Source organism: Balaenoptera musculus, chromosome 11, assembly GCF_009873245.2.
Source record: "Balaenoptera musculus isolate JJ_BM4_2016_0621 chromosome 11, mBalMus1.pri.v3, whole genome shotgun sequence".
In the NCBI taxonomy this organism is placed as follows: Eukaryota; Metazoa; Chordata; class Mammalia; order Artiodactyla; family Balaenopteridae; genus Balaenoptera; species Balaenoptera musculus.
The window spans coordinates 13,554,888-13,579,243 of NC_045795.1; the positions used below are offsets into that span (position 1 = coordinate 13,554,888).

The 24,356-nt window shown below is 43.0% G+C and overlaps 1 protein-coding gene across 1 annotated transcript in view; it reads right to left on the reverse strand.

Moving 5' to 3' along the window:
• Nucleotides 1–14,822: 14,822 nt before the first annotated feature.
• KIF13A (kinesin family member 13A) overlaps nt 14,823–24,356 on the reverse strand; it is a 216,045-nt gene continuing 206,511 nt past the window's right edge. The window contains 3 exon segments of the mRNA XM_036868224.1: nt 14,823–16,849; nt 16,851–17,648; nt 24,221–24,325. Of these exon segments, the coding sequence (XP_036724119.1) occupies nt 16,811–16,849; nt 16,851–17,648; nt 24,221–24,325 (942 nt within the window). The 3' untranslated portion in view covers nt 14,823–16,810.

The window sequence follows — 24,356 nt, forward strand, 5'->3', positions numbered from 1 at the left end:
TTGCTGTGTCAGAAGTAAACAGAAAACAATCACTTTTATGTAATCGGATGAAGATAGTGCTTTCCCTCAGGGATCATACCAAAATAGGAACTACAGGAGGAGGATATATCCTTTAAAACCAGACCTTTGGAATACTATGCAACAAATATTTACTATATTCTGAGCCATATGTTCTGCAGATAGAAACATGATGACGACATAGGGCCTGCCGTTTAGGGACAAGTAGAAATGGTTATACTTTTACTTTAAGTGTTTTGAATAAATACTTAATGCAGATACATTTCCTTTTGGAAATATGTATTGCATAAATGGCTGTAAGTTTACATTCTTTATTTTAAACAATTTTCGGTCAGAAAAAAGCTTCACCTAAACCAGCACTGTCCCCATACCCTGGGCTCAGTGGAATTGTGATGAGGATGCTGAACTAAGGAATGAGTTGAGTACGCTATTCCTTTATTTATTTATTTTTAAAAATTAACCATTTTATTTATTTATTTATTTATTTATTTATTTATTTTTGGCCACACGGCTTGTGGGATCCCAGTTCCCCGACCAGGGATCGAACCTGGACCCCCTGCAGTGGAAGCACAGAGTCCTAACCGCTGGACTGCCAAGGAGTTCCCTAACCCTTTGTTTAGATGTAAATAAATTCTTTAGTATAAAAGAACAGGGTAAAAGAAAATACTGTAAAATGTAAACTCTAGACAGAGATACATAGCCCTGAGTTTGCAACGGGACAAACTGTGTCCCCAAATAACTGCAGTATCCGAGTAGGATCTTCCAGAGGAGAGGAAGAGACCAAGGAATATGATTTAAAGTTTCCCACGCTCTTATTTAGTAATTAATTGCATGAAATAATAGCACTAAGGGGGGACTTCCCTGGTGGCGCAGTGGTTAAGAATCCGCCTGCCAAGGCAGGGAACACGGGTTCAAGCCCTGGTCCGGAAAGATCCCTCATGCCGCAAAGCAACTAAGCCCGTGAGCCACAACTACTGAGCCTGTGCTCTAGCGCCCGCGAGCCACAACTACTGAAGCCTGCGAGCCCAGAGCCCGTGCTCCGCAACGAGAAGCCACTGCAATGAGAAGCCCACACACCACAACAAGAAGTAGCCCCGCTCGCTGCAACTAGAGAAAGCCCGCACGCAGCAGTGAAGACCCAATGCAGCCAGAAATAAATTTGTAAAAAAAAAATAGCACTAAGAGGTATCCACTGTGAGCCACGCACCTCGCTGTGTGATTTACGTGCATTCTTTCTCGTTCTTTTTCATCCTTACAATGTCTTTTAGGGAGTTGTCTAAAAGAGAAGGGTTAAGGAGTTCACTCAAGGTCATACACTCGGTAGTTGACATGATGGGCTCTGAACTCACATCTGACTAATTTCAAAACCTGTGTTCCTTTCTTTAAGCCAGGCAGCATTCTAGAACTTCCCACAGCCAATGGGCGGCTGCAGGGAGTGGAGTCTGAGATGTTTACGGAAGCTGCTCAGCCCACTGACATTCCGGCCTCTTCTCACCAAGGTTTGTCCAGCTGCTTCTCAGCCAGGGCCTTGGCAGGGTTTCTGGAGTGGAGTAAGGGCTCTGTTAAACAGGTCGGGGACAGTAGGAGATGTCTTATTGGGCCCCCTCACCTGTGAGTTCCCCTCTTTGTAGGGTTGCCAGACAACCTAGAAGACACCCAGCTAAATTTGCATTTCAGAAAAGGAACGAATAATTTTTTGGTATAAGAATGTCCCCAGTTGTGCAAATAATGCATGGGACAACTTCTTTGCTAAATCTGGCCACCCTGCTTCTTGGCACTATTTCAAAATGTCTTGGATTAGAATTAGAGACAGTTGCATGCATGCTGGAGTAACTTACAACTCTACACGTGATCTTTAGCTTAGAATGAAGATATCCTGGCTACCGACCGGAACTGTAGGAAACTCAACTGCAAGCACAGCATCCCTAACCCGTACCTACCCAGGCTGTTCCGTGGTTTATCATGGGATGCTGCCGTTAGTCATTTGATTAGCTTCTAGTGCAGCAGACATGTCGAGAGTGTCCATGACTCAGGTATTCAAGAAATGTAAATTCCTGTTTCTTTAACTCAACAGAATTTCTGTTCCAAAACCCCATTTTTTAGAGGTAGCAGAAACATAAACTAAGCCAAGTCAGGTCTCAGCACCCCGCCTCTTCCTAGAGTCGTTCCTAGGGTGCACGTCATGCTGTGGGGAGGGATGTGTTTCTTGATGTCCTCTGTCCCTGCAAATTGTTGCCAAGGCACCTCGCCTTCCTGGCCTTCTGCCCCCTTCAATCCAGGCCTTTGCATTCCTCCCGGTCCTCCTGGGCTGAGATGCACGGTGTAGCCCTTCCCTCTCCAGGGTCTCCTTGCACTCCAGGCCTCTGCTTTGGGGAGTGAAGCCTGAGGCTTTTCGCCATTGAATCCTACTGTCTCAGGTGGGAAGGGAATGTAGTTCCTCTGGAGGACTCCAGGCACCTGTGTCCTCTCTGTTCCCCTCCCCTCTCTAAATACTCTCTGCCTAGACAATCTTTCTCAATCTTTTTTTTTTTTTTTTTTTTTCCAGTCTTTTTCTGGGCATGGCCTCACCTTCCAGCTCTCAAATATTTTTCGTGTGTATCTAATTCCCCTGAGGATCTTAGGTTTTTGGAAGGTTATTGCTTTTCACCCTGGCTTATTCTCCCCACCCTCACACCCTGCCAGGCAATGAATACGAAACAGTTTTCTTGAAAGGGGGAGAGAGAATAAGTCGAGAATAAAGGAAAGTATCCTAACCAACTGACTTTAAACATCCTCAGGCCCCATCCCTCCCTTTTTTTTTTCCCCCAACGTCAAAGCTAAAGCATTAGATCCTGGTTTGTTTTAGGCATAAACTTTGCTTTTCCGCAGTAGTCCCCGAATCTGGCATCAGCAGCAGATGGGAAGCATTTAAAACATGGATTGTCAGGGCCCCAACCAGATCTATAGAATCTCTAGGGTTGAATCTAGGAATGCATATTTTTTAAAACTCCCACCATTTTTCTTACATGCTCAGTTGCACTCATCCTCTGGCCTGCTTCTGAGAATGACTCCCCTTTTCTTTCCCACATCTTCTGCCTTCTTTCCCTTTCTTTCTTATCCCTGGAGTGGCAACATCCAGTTAAAGCTTCCTTGCACAGAACCAAAATCTAGTGTGGAGTTCCGTATCCATCTTTCAAAGGGAAGATAGCCTGGAGGGCAAGAGGATGTTCAAGAGTCTCGTCTCCTCTTATCTATCTCTTACCCCGCTTTTCTCATCCTTCAGTGTCCTTTCCACATTCCAAGAAGAAAACCTCAGTCTAACCCATCAAACAGGACCACCCAACAACGTATCTCCATCCTGTGTCAAATGCAAAACTATTTCCCAGAGACCTAAATGCTGCTTGGTTCTTAGGAAGAATCATCAGCAGATCTAAGCATCCCAGTTTTTCAAGGCTTGGAAATACTTCCAGAGGAAAGGCCTAAGCAATTAAGATATATTCCCAACATGTGTAAATTACAAAGTAAGATTCTTAAAAATCGCTTGCATTGATTTGCTTACATTATTGTTAAACACCCTCTTAATTTATTTGGAGAGACCAGTTCACCTTCTTTAAAAGTGAATATGGCTAGGTAGGACATGTCAGGCTGGCAATACCATTGGCCTATTTTATTCTAAAATGAGGTTAGGAGTACTGAGCTAAATTGGGGCTTTTAAAGGATTACGTCCTAGGGAGTGATGAAAATCATTCACAAGTAATGATTGGAAAGACTCACCCCCTGGGATGGTAGTTGATATTTATAAAAGTCAGCTATGCTTATTGACTTGACTCAACAGAAAGTCATGTATTATTATCATGACATCAGAATACTACTCCATATTAAATAACAGGGCAAAGGGCCTGAAAAATTAGGGAGTGTGTAGGCTGAACAGGAGCAGAGAAGTGAATGTAGCCTAAGAAGCTTCCAGTAATTCCTTTTTCTTTCTTTCTCTTTTTGGCCACACCTTGCGGCTTGTGGGATCTAGTTCCCCGACCAGGGATCAAACCCGTGCCCCCTGCATTGGGAGCGCAGAGTCTTAACCACTGGCCTGCCAGGGAAGTCCCTTTTCTTCTTAAGAAAGTAAATTTACATTGAATATCTCACTCCAGGCTTAATTATTGAGAAATATATCTTTCTCTTTGAAGTTGATTAAGCAGTGACGGAGAAAGACAAATATTGTATGATTTCAATTACAAGTGTAATCTAAAACATAAAACAAATGAACATAACAAAACAGAAACAGAGATATATATAACAGAGAACAAACAGATGGTTGCCGGAGGGGAGGGAGGTGGGGGGAAGAAAGAAATAGGTGGAGGAGATTAAGAGGGACAAACTTCCAGTTGCAAAATAAGTGAGTCCAGGGTATGACATGTACAGTGTGGGAAATATAGTCAATAACTAAGTAATATCTTTGTATGGTGACATATTGTAAGCAGACTTACGGTGGTGACCATTTTGATATGTACAGGAAAAAATCACTATATTGTGTAACAGGACCTAACATACTACTGTAGGTCAATTATACTTCCTAACCAAATATACATACAAACTCATAGAAAAAGGGATCAGATTTGTGGTCACTAGGGGATGGGGGAATGGAGGGAGGGGGAATCGGATTAAGGTGGTCAAAGGATACCCTAAACTTCCAGTTATAAGATAAATAAGCCCTAGGGATGTAGTGTACAACATGATAAATATAGATAACACGGCTGTGTGTTACATATGAAAGTTAAGAGAGTAAATCCTGGGCTTCCCTGGTGGCGCAGTGGTTGAGAATCCGCCTGCCAATGCAGGGGACACGGGTTCAAGCCCTGGTCCCGGAAGATCCCACATGCCGCGGAGCGACTAGGCCCATGAGCCACAATTACTGAGCCTGCGCATCTGGAGCCTGTGCTCCGCAGCAAGAGAGGCAGCGATAGTGAGAGGCCCGTGCACTGCGATGAGGAGTGGCCCCCACTTGCCACAACTGGAGAAAGCCCTCGCACAGAAACGAAGACCCAACACAGCCAAAAATAAATAAATAAATTAATTTAAAAAACAAAAAAAAGAGAGTAAATCCTAAGAGCTGTCATCACACACACAAACATTTTTTTCTATTTCTTTATTTTTATATCTATATGAGATGATAGATGTTCACTAAACTTATTGTGGTCATCATTTCATGAGTATGTAAGTCAAATCATGCTGTCCACCTTAAACTTAGACAGTATTGTATATCGATTATAACTCAATAAAATTGGAAGGAAAGAAGTTGATTAAGCAGCGGTATCTATTCAAAGCTGATTGATGAGGAAATATTATAATAGATGCCGACCGTCTACAGAGCACTCCGCTAGATGCTGTAAATAAAGAAAACTAGTTTTCCTGCACAGAGTGTCCTTTTTTCCTGAAAGGTTGACACAGGCATGGAGTTGAGAACCAAAGAAATCAGGCTTCACAGGTTGAAACGAACTATAAAGTTCTGCTAAGCCAGTCCCACAACTAACGCATGAGTGACTTTTTCAACTTTGTAAGTATCCATTGTGTTGGGGCTTTATTGTCTACAGAAATGAAGATCCGTGCTTCCTGAGGGGTGGAGAGTGGTCCTGGCAGGTGGCAGCTGTTATCTCCGGGACCTGCTCTGGGACTCAGCCTGGACGGACCTAATCCCCGGGGAGACTTCATCAGCGAGTCTTGCCAACAAGTGCTCTCTTGGCCGAAAGCTGATTTTCTCTCAATACTTGTGTTGTTTTATATATTTGTACTTTAGATAATAACCTTGCTCTTTGTGATGGTTTGTCAGATTGTGAAGCATTTTTTCCATTTGTTAGTAATTCGTTCATTTAATAAATTTTTATTGTTACTGTTGTGTTTCATTATAGGAAACTGAAGTCCAGAGTGCTTAGGCTATATACTCAAAGTCACAACTTTGTGACAGTAATAGAACAGATATCTCCTGACTCAAATTCCAGTGAGTTTTACCCTATTTGGGATGTGTTCTTACTTTGTTTTCATTGACAGCACTGGTAAGTTTAGACTATTTACAAGCATCGTGGTTATGGATTTACTTAGATTTGCTTTTATCTTCTTATTTTGTTCATTCTGTCCACCCTGCTTTTTGTTTGTTTTTTTGGCCGTGCCTCGCAGCTTGCAGGATCCTAGTTCCCCGACCAGGGATCGAACACATTCCCCGCCCAGTGGAAGCACGGAGTCTTAACCACTGGACCGCCAGGGAAGTCCTACCCTGTTTTTTTCTATGTTGCCTTTCCCTTCCTTTCTTGCCTACTAATTGGTTAATGGTCTTGTTGTCCCTGCCTTTCCTCCCTTTCTGTTGGTTATGAAGCTGTAACACTTCCTTTCTTCCTTCCTTCCTTCCATTTTAACATGAATCGTCTGAAACTGATCAGCCTCTCTCCTCTTCCAGAACGACACAAGCTCTATAGAATGCTTTCAGTCCAATCCCTCCTCCTCTCAACTGTTGACCATATTTTTGTCCCACGTCATTTTCAAACTTACACACAAGTTTTGTTCTGTTGATGCTTGTTTAGATTTAACCATATATCGACTGCTTTCTTTGCTCATCACTCTTTCTTGGCCTTTATTTTTTTTTTTTTTTTTTTATTTTTTATTTTTTTTTAAATTTATTTATTATTTATTTTTGGCTGTGTTGGGTCTTCGTTTCTGTGCGAGGGCTTTCTCTAGTTGCGGCAAGCGGGGGCCACTCTTCATCGCAGTGCGCGGGCCTCTCACTATCGTGGCCTCTCTTGTTGCGGAGAACAGGCTCCAGACGCGCAGGCTCAGTAGTTGTGGCTCACAGGCCCAGTTGCTCCATGGCATGTGGGATCTTCCCAGACCAGGGCTCGAACCCGTGTCCCCTGCATTGGCAGGCAGATTCTCAACCACTGCGCCACCAGGGAAGCCCCCTTGGCCTTTATTCCTTCCATCTGCATTTAATTTTCTTCTTCTTGAAGTACTTCTTTTAATAGTCTTTTAGTGGGAGAGTCTATAGGTGGTAAAGTCTTTGTCTCTGCCTAAAATGTTATTTGCCCTCATTCTTGAATTATTAACAAACCAGAAGCTGAAGTACAGATTGACTTGCTCTCAGAATTTTGGAACTATTCCATTGGCCTCTTGATGGGAGAGCATGAGTCTTGGAGGTACAGATAAGCATGGTTCAGATAGATGTTAAACATAGTACAGGGATCCCGGAGCAAGGGTATGACCAGTGAGAAGTAGACCTGGAAAGGTGCTTGGAGCCAGGTCAGCAGGATAAACCTGGTTCAATAGAAAGAGTGGGCTTTGGCATCAAACAGACGTCAGGCCTGGAGCTGCCATTCACCCGCTGTCTGACCTTGAGCAATTTTAAACTAGAATAAGCTTGTTATTTCAAGTTATTTTTTAAGTTGTTGGTTTATTTTTTGAAGAATGATCCAACCTATCCCTTTACAGAATCCATATCAGGGATGCCCCAACCTTTAGTTAAGGGCTATATTTCATTTCCTTAGAGGCTGGAGATCCCCACATGAAGGCGGTACAGACAGCAAAGTCTCTGACTAGGAGAAAGGAGGAATGCCTCTGCCTGCAGCTTTCCCTTCTCTGCTGGAAATCCAAAGAAACTAAGAGTCAAGTGTAACAGCCGCAACCACTATACAGTTCTTCTGAACAGGATTTTGAGACTGACAGACTGATTATGATCATCTTGCTGGATTTGAAGCTCAGCTCCATCATTTTCTGGCCCTTATGACATTGACAATCCTTAAACTAAGACTGTGTTTTTTCATCTACAAAGAGGGGGTAATGACAGCATCTACCTCACAGGGTTATTGAAATGATTTCAGGAGACAGTGCATATGAAATCCTTTACACCCAATAATGATGCAATGGGGTATTTGTTAATATTAAACAGATGTATCATTTTGCCTCCAAATCATGTTACTCTCTGGTTCTCCACTCTTTGTGTCTGTTCCACGTCTTCCGTCACAGAGTGGTGGGTACTATCTTGAGCACAGGTTAGCTTTCAGACCTCACGTAGGTAATAAGTAACCTTGAGAGCCATGTTTTGTTGAATGAGAAAAGGGTTGTTTTAATTCCAAGAGCCTTCCTTTACATATTCAAGCAAAGTTTGGAGGTCTGAGCATTTTGTTAAAAGTCAGAGTATAGAGAGACCAGCTCTATGGTATAAAGGTGGTTCCTGTGAGACAGGAAGGGAAGGAGAAAGATGGAATCAAGAAAGGGGATGATAGAAGAGACAGAGACATTCAGAGGTTGAGACCATGGTGGGGATGCTTCCTGGTCTGTAAGAGGAGACCTAATCCACCATGTCTTTGTCTGGGATAAGATGTTGGGAAAACCGTTAGAAGCTAAGACAGCTTGAGAGGGAATTTGAGACTGCCTAGGCTGATGTCTGCTTCTCCCTGTTGGCACCCTCCCAGCCTTGCTTTGGTAGGATGGACGGAAGGGATGGGCTCCAGAAAGCATCCACCTTGTCCCTCTTGCGGCACGGATAAGTTCCTGAAAGACACCATGAATGATGCAGAAGAATTAACAGCTGAGAATTAAGTCACCGTGACTGTCCAGGGTTTGCCACGCATGGGCACTCCTGTACGGAGTGCCATGGCAGGGGCTGCACTGTGGACAGCCCAGATCTGGAGCAGGGAGAGCTGAGCCTCACAAGTCCCAGTGCAAGGCCAGCAGGGGAAGCTGGTCAGCAGAGGCCGTTTGCCAGGTTTCCTGGGAGCAACTGTCCTCAAAAAGTTTCTCAGAGGACAGACCATCACTGACATCAGTGGTGGATGAAGACAGAAGTCTGTGCCCAAAAATTAGATGAGAAAAACTACTCCTCAACCGGGGTCAGCAGGAGGCAGCAGAGGGTAACAGATGACGGGCACCTCTCCTGGCTGACGGGAAAACTAAAGGTGCCTCCTAGACCCATCCTGGGAGGCGAGGAGGAACAGAGAGGGGAAAAGGGCCCCAACGCTGAGTTTGAGTTGACTGAATATTTACCTGAGTCTAATTTTTTTTTAATTTATTTTATTTTAATTTATTTTATTTTTGGCTGTGTTGGATCTCCGTTGCTGTGCGCCGGCTTTTCTCTAGTTGTGGCGAGCGGGGGCTACTCTTTGTTGAGGTGCGCAGGCTTCTCATTGCGGTGGCTTCTCTTGTTGCGGAGCACAGGCTGTAGGCGCGCAGGCTTCAGTAGTTGTGGCTCGCAGGCTCAGTAGTTGTAGCGCACGGGCTTAGTTGCTCCGTGGCATGTGGGATCTTCCCGGACCAGGGCTTGAACCCGTGTGCCCTGCATTGGCAGGCAGATTCTCAACCACTGTGCCACCAGGGAAGCCCCCCGAGTCTAATTTTAAACAGGAAGAAACAACCCAGGAATCCTTTTCTACATATCTGCACCATTTTTTGTTCGCCTACTTTTACTTTATTTTTGAAACTGTTTTTCTCTTTTAAACTATTTTTTAAAATCCCTTTATTTAAAAGTTTTTTCCAGTCCTCTTTTGGATTTAGAGTTTTATTTTACAAGCTTTAAGAGCCTTGAACCAACCCTTCTGCATATTTCCAAACATTTGGATGTGTATGACATTTTAATAGTAAAATAATCCTACCTTTGTCAGTGTCTTCATTAAAAAAAAAAAAAATCCTATATTCATAAACTCTTCTTTTGTTGGCAGTTTTATTTCTAAAGCTAATCATTAATATTGCTTGCCTTAAAAAGAAATGATGTGTTTGAAATTCCTAAGATTCATTTTCTATTTTGTGCGAAGCCATCAAGTCTATTCATTGTACCTCTAATGAAGCAAATCTGAAAAGAATCAAATGTGAAAATATAACTATAAATAGAAGCATAGTTAATAGTTCCCGATCATTTGCCTCTACCAGAAATATTCGTGCAGTGTGATTACTGGCTATAACTCACATATTCAGATAACCCTAGTATTTTCACTTTTTATTCCATGGAAATGTGGCTTTCCTTTTGACCTTACTGTTTACAAATGAGTTGGATTTCTACATTCACTCATAGGTTCCAGTTAGCTTTGCTTTGGCCCATGGCCTCAGCCCTATTAACTCCTAACAAATTACAGTCGTTTTAAAATATGTCTATAAATTCTTAGATGTTCTCTTTTCAAAAGGAAGAGCCCAATTCCCTCCCCTGCATTCCTGACTCACTTCTAATGAATAGAACGTGGTGGAAGTGACAAAGTGTGACGTCTGAGGTGAGGTCATACAAGGCTTTGTGGCTTGTGTTTACTCTCCAGAGCCGCTCACCCGGGGGAAGCCAACCATCACGTCATGAGGACACTCAAGCAGCACAGAGAGGTCTGCATGGCGAGGAAGCACCAGTTCACCAGCTGTGTGACTGAACCACCCGAAAAGTGGGTCCTCCCAGCTCCAGTCAAGCCTTCAGATAAGTGCGGCTCTGGCTGACATCTTGACTGCAGCCTCATGAGCAGCTGGAGGCAGAATCGCCTAGAACTGTTCACGCCGGAATTCTGGACCTGCAGAAATTGTGAGATAATAAATGTTTATTGTTGCTTTAAGCTGCTGAGTTTAAGGGTAGTTTATTTTGCAATAGGTAACTAATATTAATGCACTGGCTTTCTCACAAATATATACTGCTACATATAAAAGGACTAGGAAGTAAACGTTGGTGACTTGGCATTCTCATATCATCATTAAGACACCCTTGGATGCCAGTGGTGCTGAGGTTAGATCTTAAATCATCATTCTCGGTGAATTGCTCTTTTCTTGGCTGATGCTGTGACTAAGTATTTTAACTCTGGTGTTTCTAAGTAGCTTGTTTCTAAGTGGCTTATTTGTGGTTAACCATATGCTTGGTAAAGATTATGCTGATTCAACAAGTGTGACTAATCAATTACATGAAGGTGTGGCATGCTAGACTAAGAAAAGACAAACAATAACAAAGAAACCTAAGAACATCTCTATATGATTTGGTTCAGGCAGATAAAGTTGTTATAAACACCAGTGTCTTCTGGTTTTAAAATGTAAATAGGTACAAGTGTTTGAGGTATCGTGAAAGGGTCAAGTTGGTTTGTACTACTCTTCCCCAAACCAAACTGGGCCTTTTTCCCCTCTCTGAGTTGATCTTCTTCCACAGACTCCAGTTCTAACTTACCTTTTTCTTTGTGAAACATTCATTGTTCTATTAATCAGCCTCTCAATGTCTTCATAAATAGGGTCCCACAAAGATTCGAGAGTTCCTTTCTCAGGGACACAATCTGGCAACGAGAAACCTACAATAATAAGCTCTAAGATGGCGGCTGTTGGCAACGGGGCTCAGATTACAGTGACTGAGGCACCCCAAGCATCTTCTCGAGCTACAGTCTTCTAAGAACTGAATGCAACGATACAGGCACCCCTCACAAAGGAGAGAATAACTTGTTTTCCCAAAAATACACAGCGGTGAGTGTGTGTCCCAGAACATGAGAAAGATGAAGACTGAGTTTTATTTCAACTTAAATGAACTCACAGTGTCCGAGGAAAAAAAAAAGGACCATTAAGTGGCCCTCAAATCTACAATTATCTTTCCCCTCAGCTCAGGGGATTAGAAACAGATGACAAGCAGGTTAAATAGAAGACTCTGGGATTTTTCCACTCCTGTCAGCTCCAGTTCATAATGTATTAAAGGGGAGAACTCGTCTCCTGGCATTCTCGAGGAGTCTTCCATATTCCAGGTTCCCCCGCCAGCAGGATGCCGTCCACCCCCAGATGTCTGGGCATGAGAACAGACTGCCTTTCCCCCAGGTGAGGAGAAAACCTGAGACAAACTGCTACAAATTACAGACTGACTTCCTGTTGTTGTTTTTTAATTTAGGAGGTTGGCTCAATATTACAGAAAGACACCTGTGCTAGTGTTAGTGCAGTAAGTTCAAGGCTGAATACAAAAACCTCTCTACGTGGTGTGTACTGGTGGCATCCTTTTCTACTTTTAGCTCTTGGTCTAGAAAAGAAAGCAAGAACTCTTATTCAATTACATCTTCTTTCAAGACTTTTCAAATTTACATGACCAGAAAGCTTTACTTTTTAAAAATAAAGATGAATCGTGTAATTAGTTATCTTTTTTTTCCCCAACATAGTTCTAAAGCTTGAATATTGTAACTTTCAAAATAAGTATTGGCTAGAGAAGGATTTTTGGAAGATCGTATCTGGCCCTTACCTACCCTGAAGGTATTTTTTATGAACAGTTATTCTTCCCGTAAGTTGGTACCCTAGAAACACAGGGCTAAATTTTTGCTATGATAAACTGTGTGTCCAAATAATGATAAACAAATGTGATGACAGCAGTAATACCGTACTTTGGAAATTAACTGGTAAACACATGCCTATATTTAACTATCCAGTATGTTCTAAAACCAGTGTGCTCTCCCATAGTCAATGACAAATGACAATGTCCATGACCAAATACCACTGATCTCATACTAGTAAAGGGAATGACAATTTGCTCATTTTGTCTTAAACTGTATTTGTGGTTGTCATGATTTATTTAAACATTAAATAGCTGCTTTCCTGCCCCAACTCCCATTCCATAAAATTCAAATACTTCAGGTTTTCCCCCCACCTACTTTTTCCTGGAAGTCTATGTAAAGTCACTCTCTGTCGAGAACAGGCTAGACCTAGTTCCTGACCACATCAGAAAGGCTCTTGTGAATCTTTTCTGAGAAGATTCTGGAAAACCATTTTTAGATAACTCTTTCACATTAAGCTACCTTGAGCCACTGTTTCCAGGGTGGCAGGCCCTGCTGCTTCCTCTAAAGAAGTGCTTGATCGCCGTGACCACGTGTGACCCACCTCGGGCTGTCTGCTGCAGATGCTCCCCGCTAATGTCAGTCAGTCTGGACTTGGGACACTCACCACCGCCTTCTGCTCTCTGAAGGCGCCCGGTCCTCCCTTACGAGGCCTATCCCCCCGTGACACGTCACCAGACAGAACACCGGGAGACACTGATGGAAGCGTGGCTGAACCCTGGCTCTGCCTCCTGCTCCCTGTCACCAACCTCTCCACCTCCCTTTTCCTTTCGTCCAACACTTAATAACAACAGAACCTATGGCGTCCGCTGCTGTGAGGATTAAGCGAGATCGATATCAAAAGTTGGGAACAGTGCCCGGTACACAGTAAACCCTCAGTGAATGTTCGCTGTTACTATTATTGTTTAAGCTACAGGGACACACAAACAAATATGGAAAATTGATCTGAAACTAGTGGCAGAGTAATTAAAGACAAACAACAGATGTTTTAAAATCGGAATTAGACAGTCTGTATTCTAAAACACACACACACACAGTCTGTACCAATTAAATACAATAAAGTTGAAAGGGACATAAATTACAGTTTTTCTTTGTTTTAAACAGACAATAGTAAAATACTACAGTCAGCTCACTATACACAAAAATCACGAACAGCAGCTTTGCATTAAAATCTCCAATATCTTACTCATTTACTGATGCTAGGAACTTAAAGGGAAAAGGTACAGCAGGCTGTACACACTCTCTCGCTCCCACGACACATTTATTGCTGTACATCTGGACCAACTGTACAGGCATCTACACAATAGGTACAGAAAGTACTTTTGTAAAAACTTCCACACACGTAATCCTTCAGAGTCTCCATCGGTAAGAGAATTTTACAAATGAAGACACGGACAGCAGGGTCATCTGTATTCAATGATCTCCTGCGAACACGGTGAAGTGGGCACCTGTGAACTTTACAGCTCGTTCCATCCCTTCAGCATTTTCCAAAATCGAAGTAAAATAACAATGGCAAAAGCACACCACCGCAAAACCTACCAACCCCAAACAAAACCACAAAGAGACGAAAATCAACACCCGCTCCCCGCAACCCAACTCTTGGTTTGTCCCTGTGTTTTCTTACAGTAATACTGCTCTCTGCATCCCACCTGCCTGGCTGGCCTGGACCGAGGGACCAGAAACGCTGGGGTCAGAGCCCCAGTCACCGTCAACGGTTCCAATTCCACGGCGAGTCAGCAGGCGGTGGGCCAGGTGGAAGACCAAAGAACGGAGCCGTGAGATTTTTCAGTGTGCTTACGAAACGGGACAGAGAACGGCAGCACGTGGCCTGGGAGCCAAGGGGCGTATGGCACCGAACTTGCAGTCAAACACGTATGTACACATAAAACAAGAGTGGACAGCAAAAACATTCAGTCTTATGTAAGTTCTTTGGTTATAAAGAACGGCATTCTGTAACCTTTGCTGCAAAGAGGGATTTACAACTCATTCTTAGGCAACACAATCTTTTTCATCTGCTCCTATTCTGAGAGATCGCCCAAGCTGCTTTGTAACGAAGTCCAGTACCTTCCGATTTTCTACAAACCACTTTTCTCCCCATTTTAGTGTGCAGACTTGTCTGTCTCCAGACATACTATAGATACCATTTCATATACATAACATATACTATTTATAAAAAACATTAGAGCATTGACTCCAGATTCTACAGTAAGAACTGATTAAAATTGTACAAGAATAAAGTTTGTTGGAATCTGTGGAGGTTTCTACACAGGGTGGGTGTGTAGTGAGTGCACACAAAAATACTGCCACTTTATTAAGCCAGGATTTTCGGTTCTCTGGAAGAAAGCAGAGGCTGCCGATTCAGCCGAGTGACCAAGCGCGGCTTCTGCCGGCTCGGGAGGGGAAAGGAGGTGGCCCCAAAAGCCACGGCTTCTCCGCGCTGGTGTGAGGTCCGGCTGGGCCGCAGCATGTTTTAAAGATGGGCTGGTGCTCTGGCTTGCTGCCTCTCACGGAGCGGTCGTGCTCCCCTGGAACACAGAGGCTGGTGAGTGCAAGCTCCTGTCCCCGCCCTCCGCACCCACGGAGACCATCCCCCACGAGGGGCTCTTCCTAGAGGGACCTGCAGGATCTGGCTGACTACGGGATCCAGTTCTAGAACGTACTCGACACAAGGGGTGAACCTAGCTCCAAGGCTGAAGAGTCTAAGAAAAGTAATGACAGACAGCAAGACCTAAAGTTAAAGTAAAAAAAGTGTTATTCCTGGGTCTACACTCTAAGTCATACCAGGGTGAGAACAAAAGTCAAACCTGAGTGCTTAAAAAGTCCTCAGACTTTAACACTGTCAAAACAAATTAAAACCAAGATAACAAAAATACTAAAGCAATTTTCTAAAAAAAGAAAAAACTCACCATAGTCCCACATTACCCTGATACAACAAATGTCTTTGTAAATTCCACTTTTAAACCAAGACCTTTGGCAGGGACACACTATTCTATTCTGGAACCTTTCGAAAGCAAAAATCAGGTAGTGTTCCTGTTACTGGGTTCTAAATAATCCAGGCGATGAAACAAGGCGGGGGTGAGGGGGAGTTTGCTGCCCCTCTTCCCCCTTCTGCGGGCCGTGCTTCTAACAGGGCAGCCCTCAGACACCCTACCCTGTATCCCTTCAGCAGGGGGGTTTGTGAAAACCTTATCCCCACACCACCCCTCACCCCGCTCCACCGGGGACTGAAGTAAAACCTTAGGTGTGCGGGGCAGCGACTCCTGGGAATTTGTATTTTTAAGAGGCATCTTCTCCCAACACCCCCCCCAGTGAGTCTATTGCACATTTAGGTTTGAGAAGCACTGTTCCAGGGTGAAGAATTAACCCCTGGACCACATTCTTCCTGGACTTCTTGGAAGAAGGACTAAAAAGCTGATGTAGGTCAGCAAAGCAGATTCTGCTTAAAATCAGTGTAAAGGAAGCTGAAGACTTTTAAACAAATGACTGTTTAGCTTGCAAGAACAGTAATGAGTAACTTTATTTTATTCTTATGTTGGGGAAAGCAGTCTTTTCTGAGTTGTAAGAGACCCCACTGTTTGTTTTTTTGCAGTTTATTTATGAATATGCGGTATAAATGACCACACACTGAAATTTTAAGGGCTAGTATGGAAGACTTGGGGGAAGAAGCCAGCAAACTGGGATGATAACTTTCTCAGCAAAACAGAGAGACAGACGGGCACCCTGATTATCTGCTCCTTCACTGGGCTGCTTTCTAACTCTGTCAGCTCTTTGTTTTGCTAAGACTGGCGCTCCCATACCCCTTACACAGCTATGGCTGGGGTGTGGGATCAAAACAGTGACCCTGAATGGGAAGAGATGGTGGTACTCTTAATTATATAATTCACTATTTTCCTTAGGAATATTAGCAAAAACCCATTTTGTTCCAGTACGAAAATTAAACACTATAATAAACCAACCTGGGTAACTTCCAAAGCCCACACTTAAATTGCTCAGGGAATTCACCTATGCTTCCCCAAAGCATTTTTTATCCTATGGGCACCAAATGGCTGTATTTTATCAAATCTGTGATGCATCTCTCCCCCACCACCACCCCGTGCTTTTTAACGTCTCTGAAACTGCTGATATGATATAGTTTAATTGGAAGTATTTGCTTTAATGATACATAAAATAATAGCGTATCTAATAATCAAAGAAATCACAGATGTGACGAAATATGGTAGATGCTACCAGGATACCTTGGGAGAGCCCGTAATTAAACATCTCGGGGAGTGAACACAAGATTGACTGATCCTTATTGAGGTGAACACTTAGTTCAACATGAACCCATATGCTGGTCCTACATATGTCATAACCCCACTCGGAAACTATGAATGCAGACTTGCTCCGCCATAGCCAGCCAGCTGGGCAGCATGTGAACTTGGTCCCCAAGTGGGCCCATCGTCCCTGTCAGAAACATCTGAATGAACCTCTCCTACTAAGTCACTGTGATGAAGGGCCTCTGGCAGTTGGGGCACAATTAGGTGCGCTCACTGATAGCACAGGACCCGAAAGACTGCCCCTGGAATTTATCACCTGGTCATTCTCTGCCGAGGAACACAGCTGGCCAGGGTCCTGTGGCCCATCTGAGACACTCTTACTGTCCGTTGTATTTGGTAGGTCCCTCCTACTCGAAAGTTCTCCAGCAGAAGGATCTGTCAGACCATCAAAATCTTTCCCATCTGACACACCCATAAACTCCGTGAAAGAGTGGTCCTCGAGGATGTCTGTGGTGTGTTCTATGGTCACCTCCCTGGGGCAGAACTCCCTGGCCTGCTGGCCGCTTTTGCTGGAGCAGGCATCTTGCTCTGAACATGAGCTGGTCCTACAGCGGGTTTTGGAGTTCTTCTCAGGGAAGCTTTGGGATGATGGGCTCCCTTTGGCTAAGGCACTGTTTTCCTTGAGTGGCACCACAGTTATCTTATCCTTTACCAGGCCTCTTTCTAGTTCTGTCAACTCTTTGTTTGAGGATGGTCTGAAGTCATGCGCAAGTGACGCTCCGGGATGCTCACTGGTGTCTGCATCCTTTGTCGGAAGGGCCAGCTGATCCGAGCTGTCACTACAAGGGACCACCACGTCAGACAGGGTGGCACTGGAGGCACTGTGGGAAAAGTAGCCACTGGTGATGCTGCTGGTGGTGGGGCTGCAGGACACTTCTTTCTCCAGGACCTTTGAGTTCGTCAAATCCACTTTAGAAGAAAACCACTCTCTGTTCTCCAAGCTGGCATTGTAAACGCTGAAGTCGGCAAACTCCACAGGTACGTAAGGCTGTGAGCTTATCAGCTTCCGGTTAAGAGCTTCTAGATCGTTTTCCTCCTCCTCAGAGTCCTACAGAAATGAAGCAAAAGTCAGCCACGAGCTCCTCATAGCAATTGCATTGTTGAGACAGGTTGTAAACACTTTACTGTTAAAGGCATTCACCTTCCCGTGTTTAGTGTTTTTTGTTTTTGTTTTCTGAGTTTGGTTAAATCTTGTCACCTGTCAGTGGACAAAGGTACATTATCCTCAGAGATCTGTGAGCATGAACCCATTACCATCCAAGATGAAGAGATTTATTTCTTCTGTGCTCACTCACTAATAATTAGAAACCTTTCCTCCCCTGGTTTAAGGGAAAGGATGGAAGGAAGTGTAGTAGACTTTTAATTAGTTCCTCATGATTAGTTTTCAGTTGGAGATGTTCTCATTTCTAATTAAATGAGTAGAGGGACAGCCAGAGGCAGAGAAGAGCTGCTGTTTCATATGTTCTTACAATCCTCACCTTGGGGAGCAAAGTGCAGATAAATACGATGATTTGCAAAACATTTCTGAGCTATTTTATGGGGAGGAAGGGCCGTATATAAAGACACCCCAACGGCGAAAGGGAAAAGAACACGATTTCAACATCCATTCTCAGTATTACACTAAATATTGTAAGTCTGTAAAATACTAAATCAATCTGACAATTACTATTTTCTAGTGTTTTTGAGAAGCATGGAAGAGGATTTGACTAGAAAGTGAGGAAGATAGTGAGAGTTAAATGAAAATCTCTTTTGTCAAATAGCTTTAGGATTCTGTTTATAAAGATTGGTAAATATGCAAGAGTGGCTGTTATCATCTTCCAATCTCTCTCCCTGAGTGAATGATTCTTTTAAATTTGGTGGAAAACAATATAAAACACATGGGCATTTTATTTTCAAATAAAAATAAATGATATTACTATCTAGTCATTTCTGATTAACCTCACATACGTCTGATGACATTGCAACTATTCCTTTTCTCTTTTAAAATGTGACTTTCATTCAACAATATTCATCAAGCATCCTCTACATGCCAGTTATTGTCCTAAGAACTGGGAATACCAATGCTGAGCAAAGACAGGCATGGTCCCTACCCTTGGGGAGTTACGACTGTGGTCCTTGCTCTAAGGATAACCCTGGACACTGCTGGGTGGATGAAATTGTCATCAGTATAACAACAGAGTAACTGTAAAGACCTGGAACCAAAACATTAACCTTACTCATTTCAACAGAGACAAAAAGAGAGAGAAGAGGTGAGGAAGAGAGAAGGGTGGGGAGGGTGAGGAAGAGCACGCTCCACGGACAGAGCAGATGGGAGTTTACAAATGAACATAAATTTCACCTGCTGAATTTTATAGCAATATTTTCTTTTCTATCTCATAAGATGCTAAATACCTAAAAAATAGCTTAATACTCTTTTTAGATTTTAAAATAGCTTGAATATAAATTATTTAAAAGCATCGGTAGTCTTAATTCCTTGTCTGTTAATCAAAGGTGACTATCAAATATCAGTGATAAAATTCCAGAAATCAGCAAAACAAAATTTTTGGCAACACTAACCTCTCTGTCTTATCTTTAGCTGCATTCTAATTAAATAGCACTGTTAAAAAGGGGGTGGGGTAGAGAGATCTCTCCCTAATGTTGGGAGGAAACGTTCAGTAAAGGAGCAAAACTTGGACAGAATTGTCAGAATCAGTAACCTGCGCTATATTTTCTAGATTCTCTACCTGACTTGTTTAGACTCAAAATTGGATTTCAAGTGTTTGTTTCTCTTATATTTCCTTCTAATTTAAGCTGGCAAAGAAACATAATCCCCAAGCCCAAGAGTCTCTGATGCAATTAATTACTAAAAAGTTAGCTGTTGCAAGGAAAACCAAATTTGAAGATGAGAATTTATAATTTGGGGCCTCTTTTTATGCCTGAAGTTATTTCTTCCTAACACTGAGGAAAGGTATGTCATACTAAAATACAACTTTGCTGAGTGAAATGTTCAAGCATGAGTTTAATGTGTAGAAACAGGTATACACTTATTAAAATCACAAAGATAAACAATTATTCCTAAATGATTAGAATGACCTTAGTAAAACTGAAGAGTCTACAAAAACAAACAGGGGGCTTCCCTGGTGGCGCAGTGGTTGAGAGTCTGCCTGCCAATGCAGGGGACACGGGTTCGAGCCCTGGTCTGGAAAGATCCCACATGCCACGGAGCAGCTGGGCCCGTGAGCCGCAATTGCTGAGCCTGCGCGTCTGGAGCCTGTGCTCCGCAACAAGAGAGACCGCGATAGTGAGAGGCCCGCACACCGCGATGAAGAGTGGCCCCCACTTGCCGCAACTAGAGAAAGCCCTCGCACAGAAATGAAGACCTAACACAGTCATAAATAAATAAATAAATTTAAAAAAATTGAAAAACAAACAAACAAACAGGGATCAGTACCTAGTTATGCACTTGGGGTGGGGTTAGGGTTAGGAGAGTGACCTAAAGAGAAAGGCTAAAGGAGTGGGGACAACTAGTTCTAGAAGAAAGAAAACTGAGTAGAGATGAATCATTTTCCAACATGTAAACGGAGATGGAAAGTTTATGAAGTTATGCCTTCCAAGGAGAAAAGAGGACTTAATTGGCTTAAATTGTATTTTAAGGGAATTTGTTTTGATAGACTTTTTTGGGGGGGATGGGGGGAGATAGTATCTCTTGGTTCTGTACATTTTATTTATTTATTTATTTATTTTTAAAAAATGTTTTTCTTCTTTTTTAAATAAATTTATTTATTTATTTGTATTTGGCTGTGTTGGGTCTTCACTGCTGCGCATGGTGAGCGGGGACTACTCTTTGTTGTGGTGCGTGGTCTTCTCATTGTGGTGGCTTCTCTTGTTGCGGAGCACGGGCTCTAGGCACGTGGGCTTCAGTAGTTGTGGCTCACGGGCTCTAGAGCACAGGCTCAGTAGTTGTGGCACACGGGCTTAGCTGCTCCGCGGCATGTGGGATCTTCCTGGACCAGGACTTGAACCCGTGTCCCCTGCACTGGCAGGCGGATTCTCAACCACTGCGCCACCAGGGAAGCCCCATTTTATTTATTTTTTAATTGAAGTGTAGTTGATTTACAACGTTGTGTAAGTTTCTGTTGTACAGCAAAGTGATTCAGTTATACAGTATATACTCTTTTTCAAATTCTTTTCCATTATAGGTTATCCCAAGGTATTGAATATAGTTCCCTGTGCTATACAGTAGGACCTTGCTGTTTATCTATTTTATATATTAAACACTTTATACCAGAAACATTATTTATCATTTTACTTTAAAGGAGACCAAACTAAGAACCTTCCTACTGTGTCTTGAGGACAAAAAGAATGAAAACTCTTCCTAAAAGTGGGACATGGAGTCAAGTTCTCAAGCTTCTCTACAGCTACAATATTCATGATTTGATTTTTGAGATTTAGTTTATGCAGCTGATATTTACCTATAGACAAAACACCTTGATTTTAAGAAGGAATCAAAACCCACATTAAAACAGTGACCTTCTGGACTTCCCTGGTGGCACAGTGGTTAAGAGTCCTCCTGCCAATGCAGGGCACACGGGTTCGAGCCCTGTTCCGGGAAGATCCCACATGCTGCGTAGCAACTAAGCCCGTGAGCCACAACTACTGAGCCCGCACGCCACAACTACTGAAGCCCGCGCGCCTAGAGCCTGTGCTGCACAACAAGAAAAGCCACCGCGATGAGAAGCCCACGCTCCGCAATGAAGAGTGGCCCCCGCTCGCCGCAACTAGAGAAAGCCCGTGCACAGCAATGCAGACCCAATGCAGCCAAAAATAAAATAAATAAATTTTTAAAAAGTTAAAAAAAACAAAAAAACAGTGACCTTCTGTGTGACTTTCACCTGATTAAAGTCATTTTCACTCCCGCTCTAATCAGCTGTCCCTCAGAGAGATGGTCTCTGTTTTCAGAAAGACTCCATCAGCCAAGGGTCCCCAGTACTTCTGTCCATGGTACTAAGGGGAGGGCAGCCCCTTTTAAGAAACAGCAGCAGCAGGTGATGAAACTGCACTATCTCTGGGAACCCCTGGAGTCAGCCCAATTCTGCGGAGGGATGGGGTTTTTGTTTTGATGCTCTCGTTAAGTGTGAGACCTTGGGCAAATCACTCAACAAGTCTCGTGTTTCCTCTTCTGTACAATGAGAGACAAAAACCATATGCTGTCTATGCAAGACCCAAGAGAGGGAGAATTGACCTTCTTTCTGCTCTTCTGTGTGCATAATGACTTAAAAAGAGAGACTCCAAAGGCATACTGTTGCTTTTATCTTATTTACAGAAGACACAAAGTACATTTGTCTATCTTCCCAAATTGATGAGACAACAAAGGAAAAAATAAAAAAAGACTCTTTTCAGACATCTGCCCCAGAGCTACATGAGAATAAATGTATGCAGTTTTAAGCCAAAAAAAAAAAAAAAAAATTAAGCACAGCTATATTTACTATATTTTATGTGAAACGACAGGTTTCTTTGGTAACTAGGTGGGCTGAAAAATAAAAGGAACAATGTCCCAATTTTGCTTCTCAAAAATGACTGCAAACTCCTTTGATCAGACTGAACCACTGATTCGCCCTCTAATTTTCCAAGAGTGGAAAAGGAAAGAAAGTGAATAGGGAACACAGGAATAAAGCAGTTTATACCCATTTGTAAGACGAGAAATAAAATGAAATCTTCCAAAAGAGAGACTAGAACCTCAGATCAAGCAAGTAATATTCTTATCATCTACCAAAACATCCTGGAAAAGCTGCTATCTGAAATGAATCAAACCGTTCAATAGTTTCAGAGATGAAGAGTGTGCAGTGAGCTAGATGTCTAAGGAGAGTAGAGGCAGGTCTCTCAAGTAAGATCCCAGCAAGAAAAATGGTTCCATCAAACCCTGCTTAGTGGGTTTCATGGTGTGTCTGATCACACAGAATCTAACTGCTGCTCAAAACTTCCTGGGTCAAGAGAATCTGGTTCCATTCTACCCTCTGCTAGCTAAAAGTCCCGAGATGGGTTTTATTTTAAAATAATAAAAGGAAAGTAAAGAAAATAACTATAAAGTAAATTGTGAACAGTGAAACTAGCTGCTGGACGGCCCCAGAAGGGCCATCCAGCAGTCCCTTGATGGTGTGCTCTACCAAAATGTATTGTTAAAATACGTTAAAATTTAGTGCCCGTGCAGCATGGTGATGGGTACTATGTCAATAAACAGACAGAACCAACCAGCCGGAGAATGGAAGGTGTAATAAATTAGCCACCTGGCCTTTTTAGCCCATGCTGCAGCCTTTATTAATTAAGCAGGGGGAGGTCAAGTATGTGACTGAAGAGCTCACTAAGACTGGGAGGGACGAGGAGCAGCTGTGCCTGGCATGCAGGCTCTTCTCCAGCAGGGACTGGGGGGGGGAGGGGACTTTGGGATAGAAGGACAGGGAGGACACAGAGACAGTGGGGGGGGGGGAGGGACAGAGGGGAGGGGAAAATGATGACTTTCCTTCTTTTCTCAATGGCCAGGAAGAGTGAGAAGGTCATTTCTTAAGATCCCCTAGTGCTCCAAGCCTGCAGGAGCCTGGCCTGCTACATGTCCGGGTCAAGTTCTAGTCAGCTTCACACAGTGTGCGTTTGCAGCATATTCTAGAACCTAGAGGTTAAAAGACCTCATGCTGATGACCCTTTGGAATGAGCCTGACATGGTGCAGCTGGGAAAGGAAAGGGCCCACACTCTGCCCACAGAGCAGACCGCATGCAGATGTGAACATCAAGCAGCCCCCTCCAGCTCCAAGCTGCATCCAAAGCCTAGGAAACCACAGGAGAGTGAAAGCTGAGACACAAAATTACAGAATTCTTTCCAGGCATGAGAATATACACTTGCATTTTTAAACTGAGGTATCGCTTATGATCCCAAGTGCCTGGTACATAGTGTTTTAAAAACTATTTCTCCAATTTGAAATGTGAAAACCAAGTGCTAGGGAATGAGGTTTTTCAGGTAGGGTTTCAACCTACCAGTGGTAAAATACAGGTAAGCCCTCCTGAAAGCAGGACTGACACCGAGGGAGTTGGAATCTATTTTGCCAGCAAATTAAAAGAGGCTACCTCAGAGGTACAGATGATGAGGATGGGCAGTGATGGATGGTGGAGAGGATACAAACTACAGGATAATCTTGACAATAGCATCAGGCAACACAAAAAAAGCTCTCAAACACCCACAGCTAAACGAAAGAATACTTACTCCAAGTAAGTGCAATTCCTCTAGGTAGATTAACTTCAGAATCTGGGCAATATGTACAGGCTCATTAGAAAGATTCAATATTAGTTAAAGTGATCTCTGTGTTATGCTTTTTAAAGATGAGAATCATTAAAAGTGGCTTTTTCCTTTTTCTAAGCAAATTTATACTAAGCAAAATAATAATAAGTAAATAAATAGAAGGAACACTTAGAAAAATCACAGGTCACGGCCACATCCATGCAAAATTTCATTACCGATGATCACGTGATTTAAAAAAAAAAGCCAAGACTCAGTACAGATCTTAATTTCTTCTAAAGTATTTGGATGACTGTCTGTGAAAGGGCCTTAAACCCACCACCAGGCAATATGACAGAAATGGTTCCAGGACTTACAATCTTCTTCTCACGTTTGCTATTGTGTTCTACAGGCATGCTGCTGCCATTGCTTCCCGAGGGCACAATGCAGCCAGGGTTATGTGCCTGAGGTGGAGACATGCTCTGCAAAGGTTAAGACACACAGATGCATCAC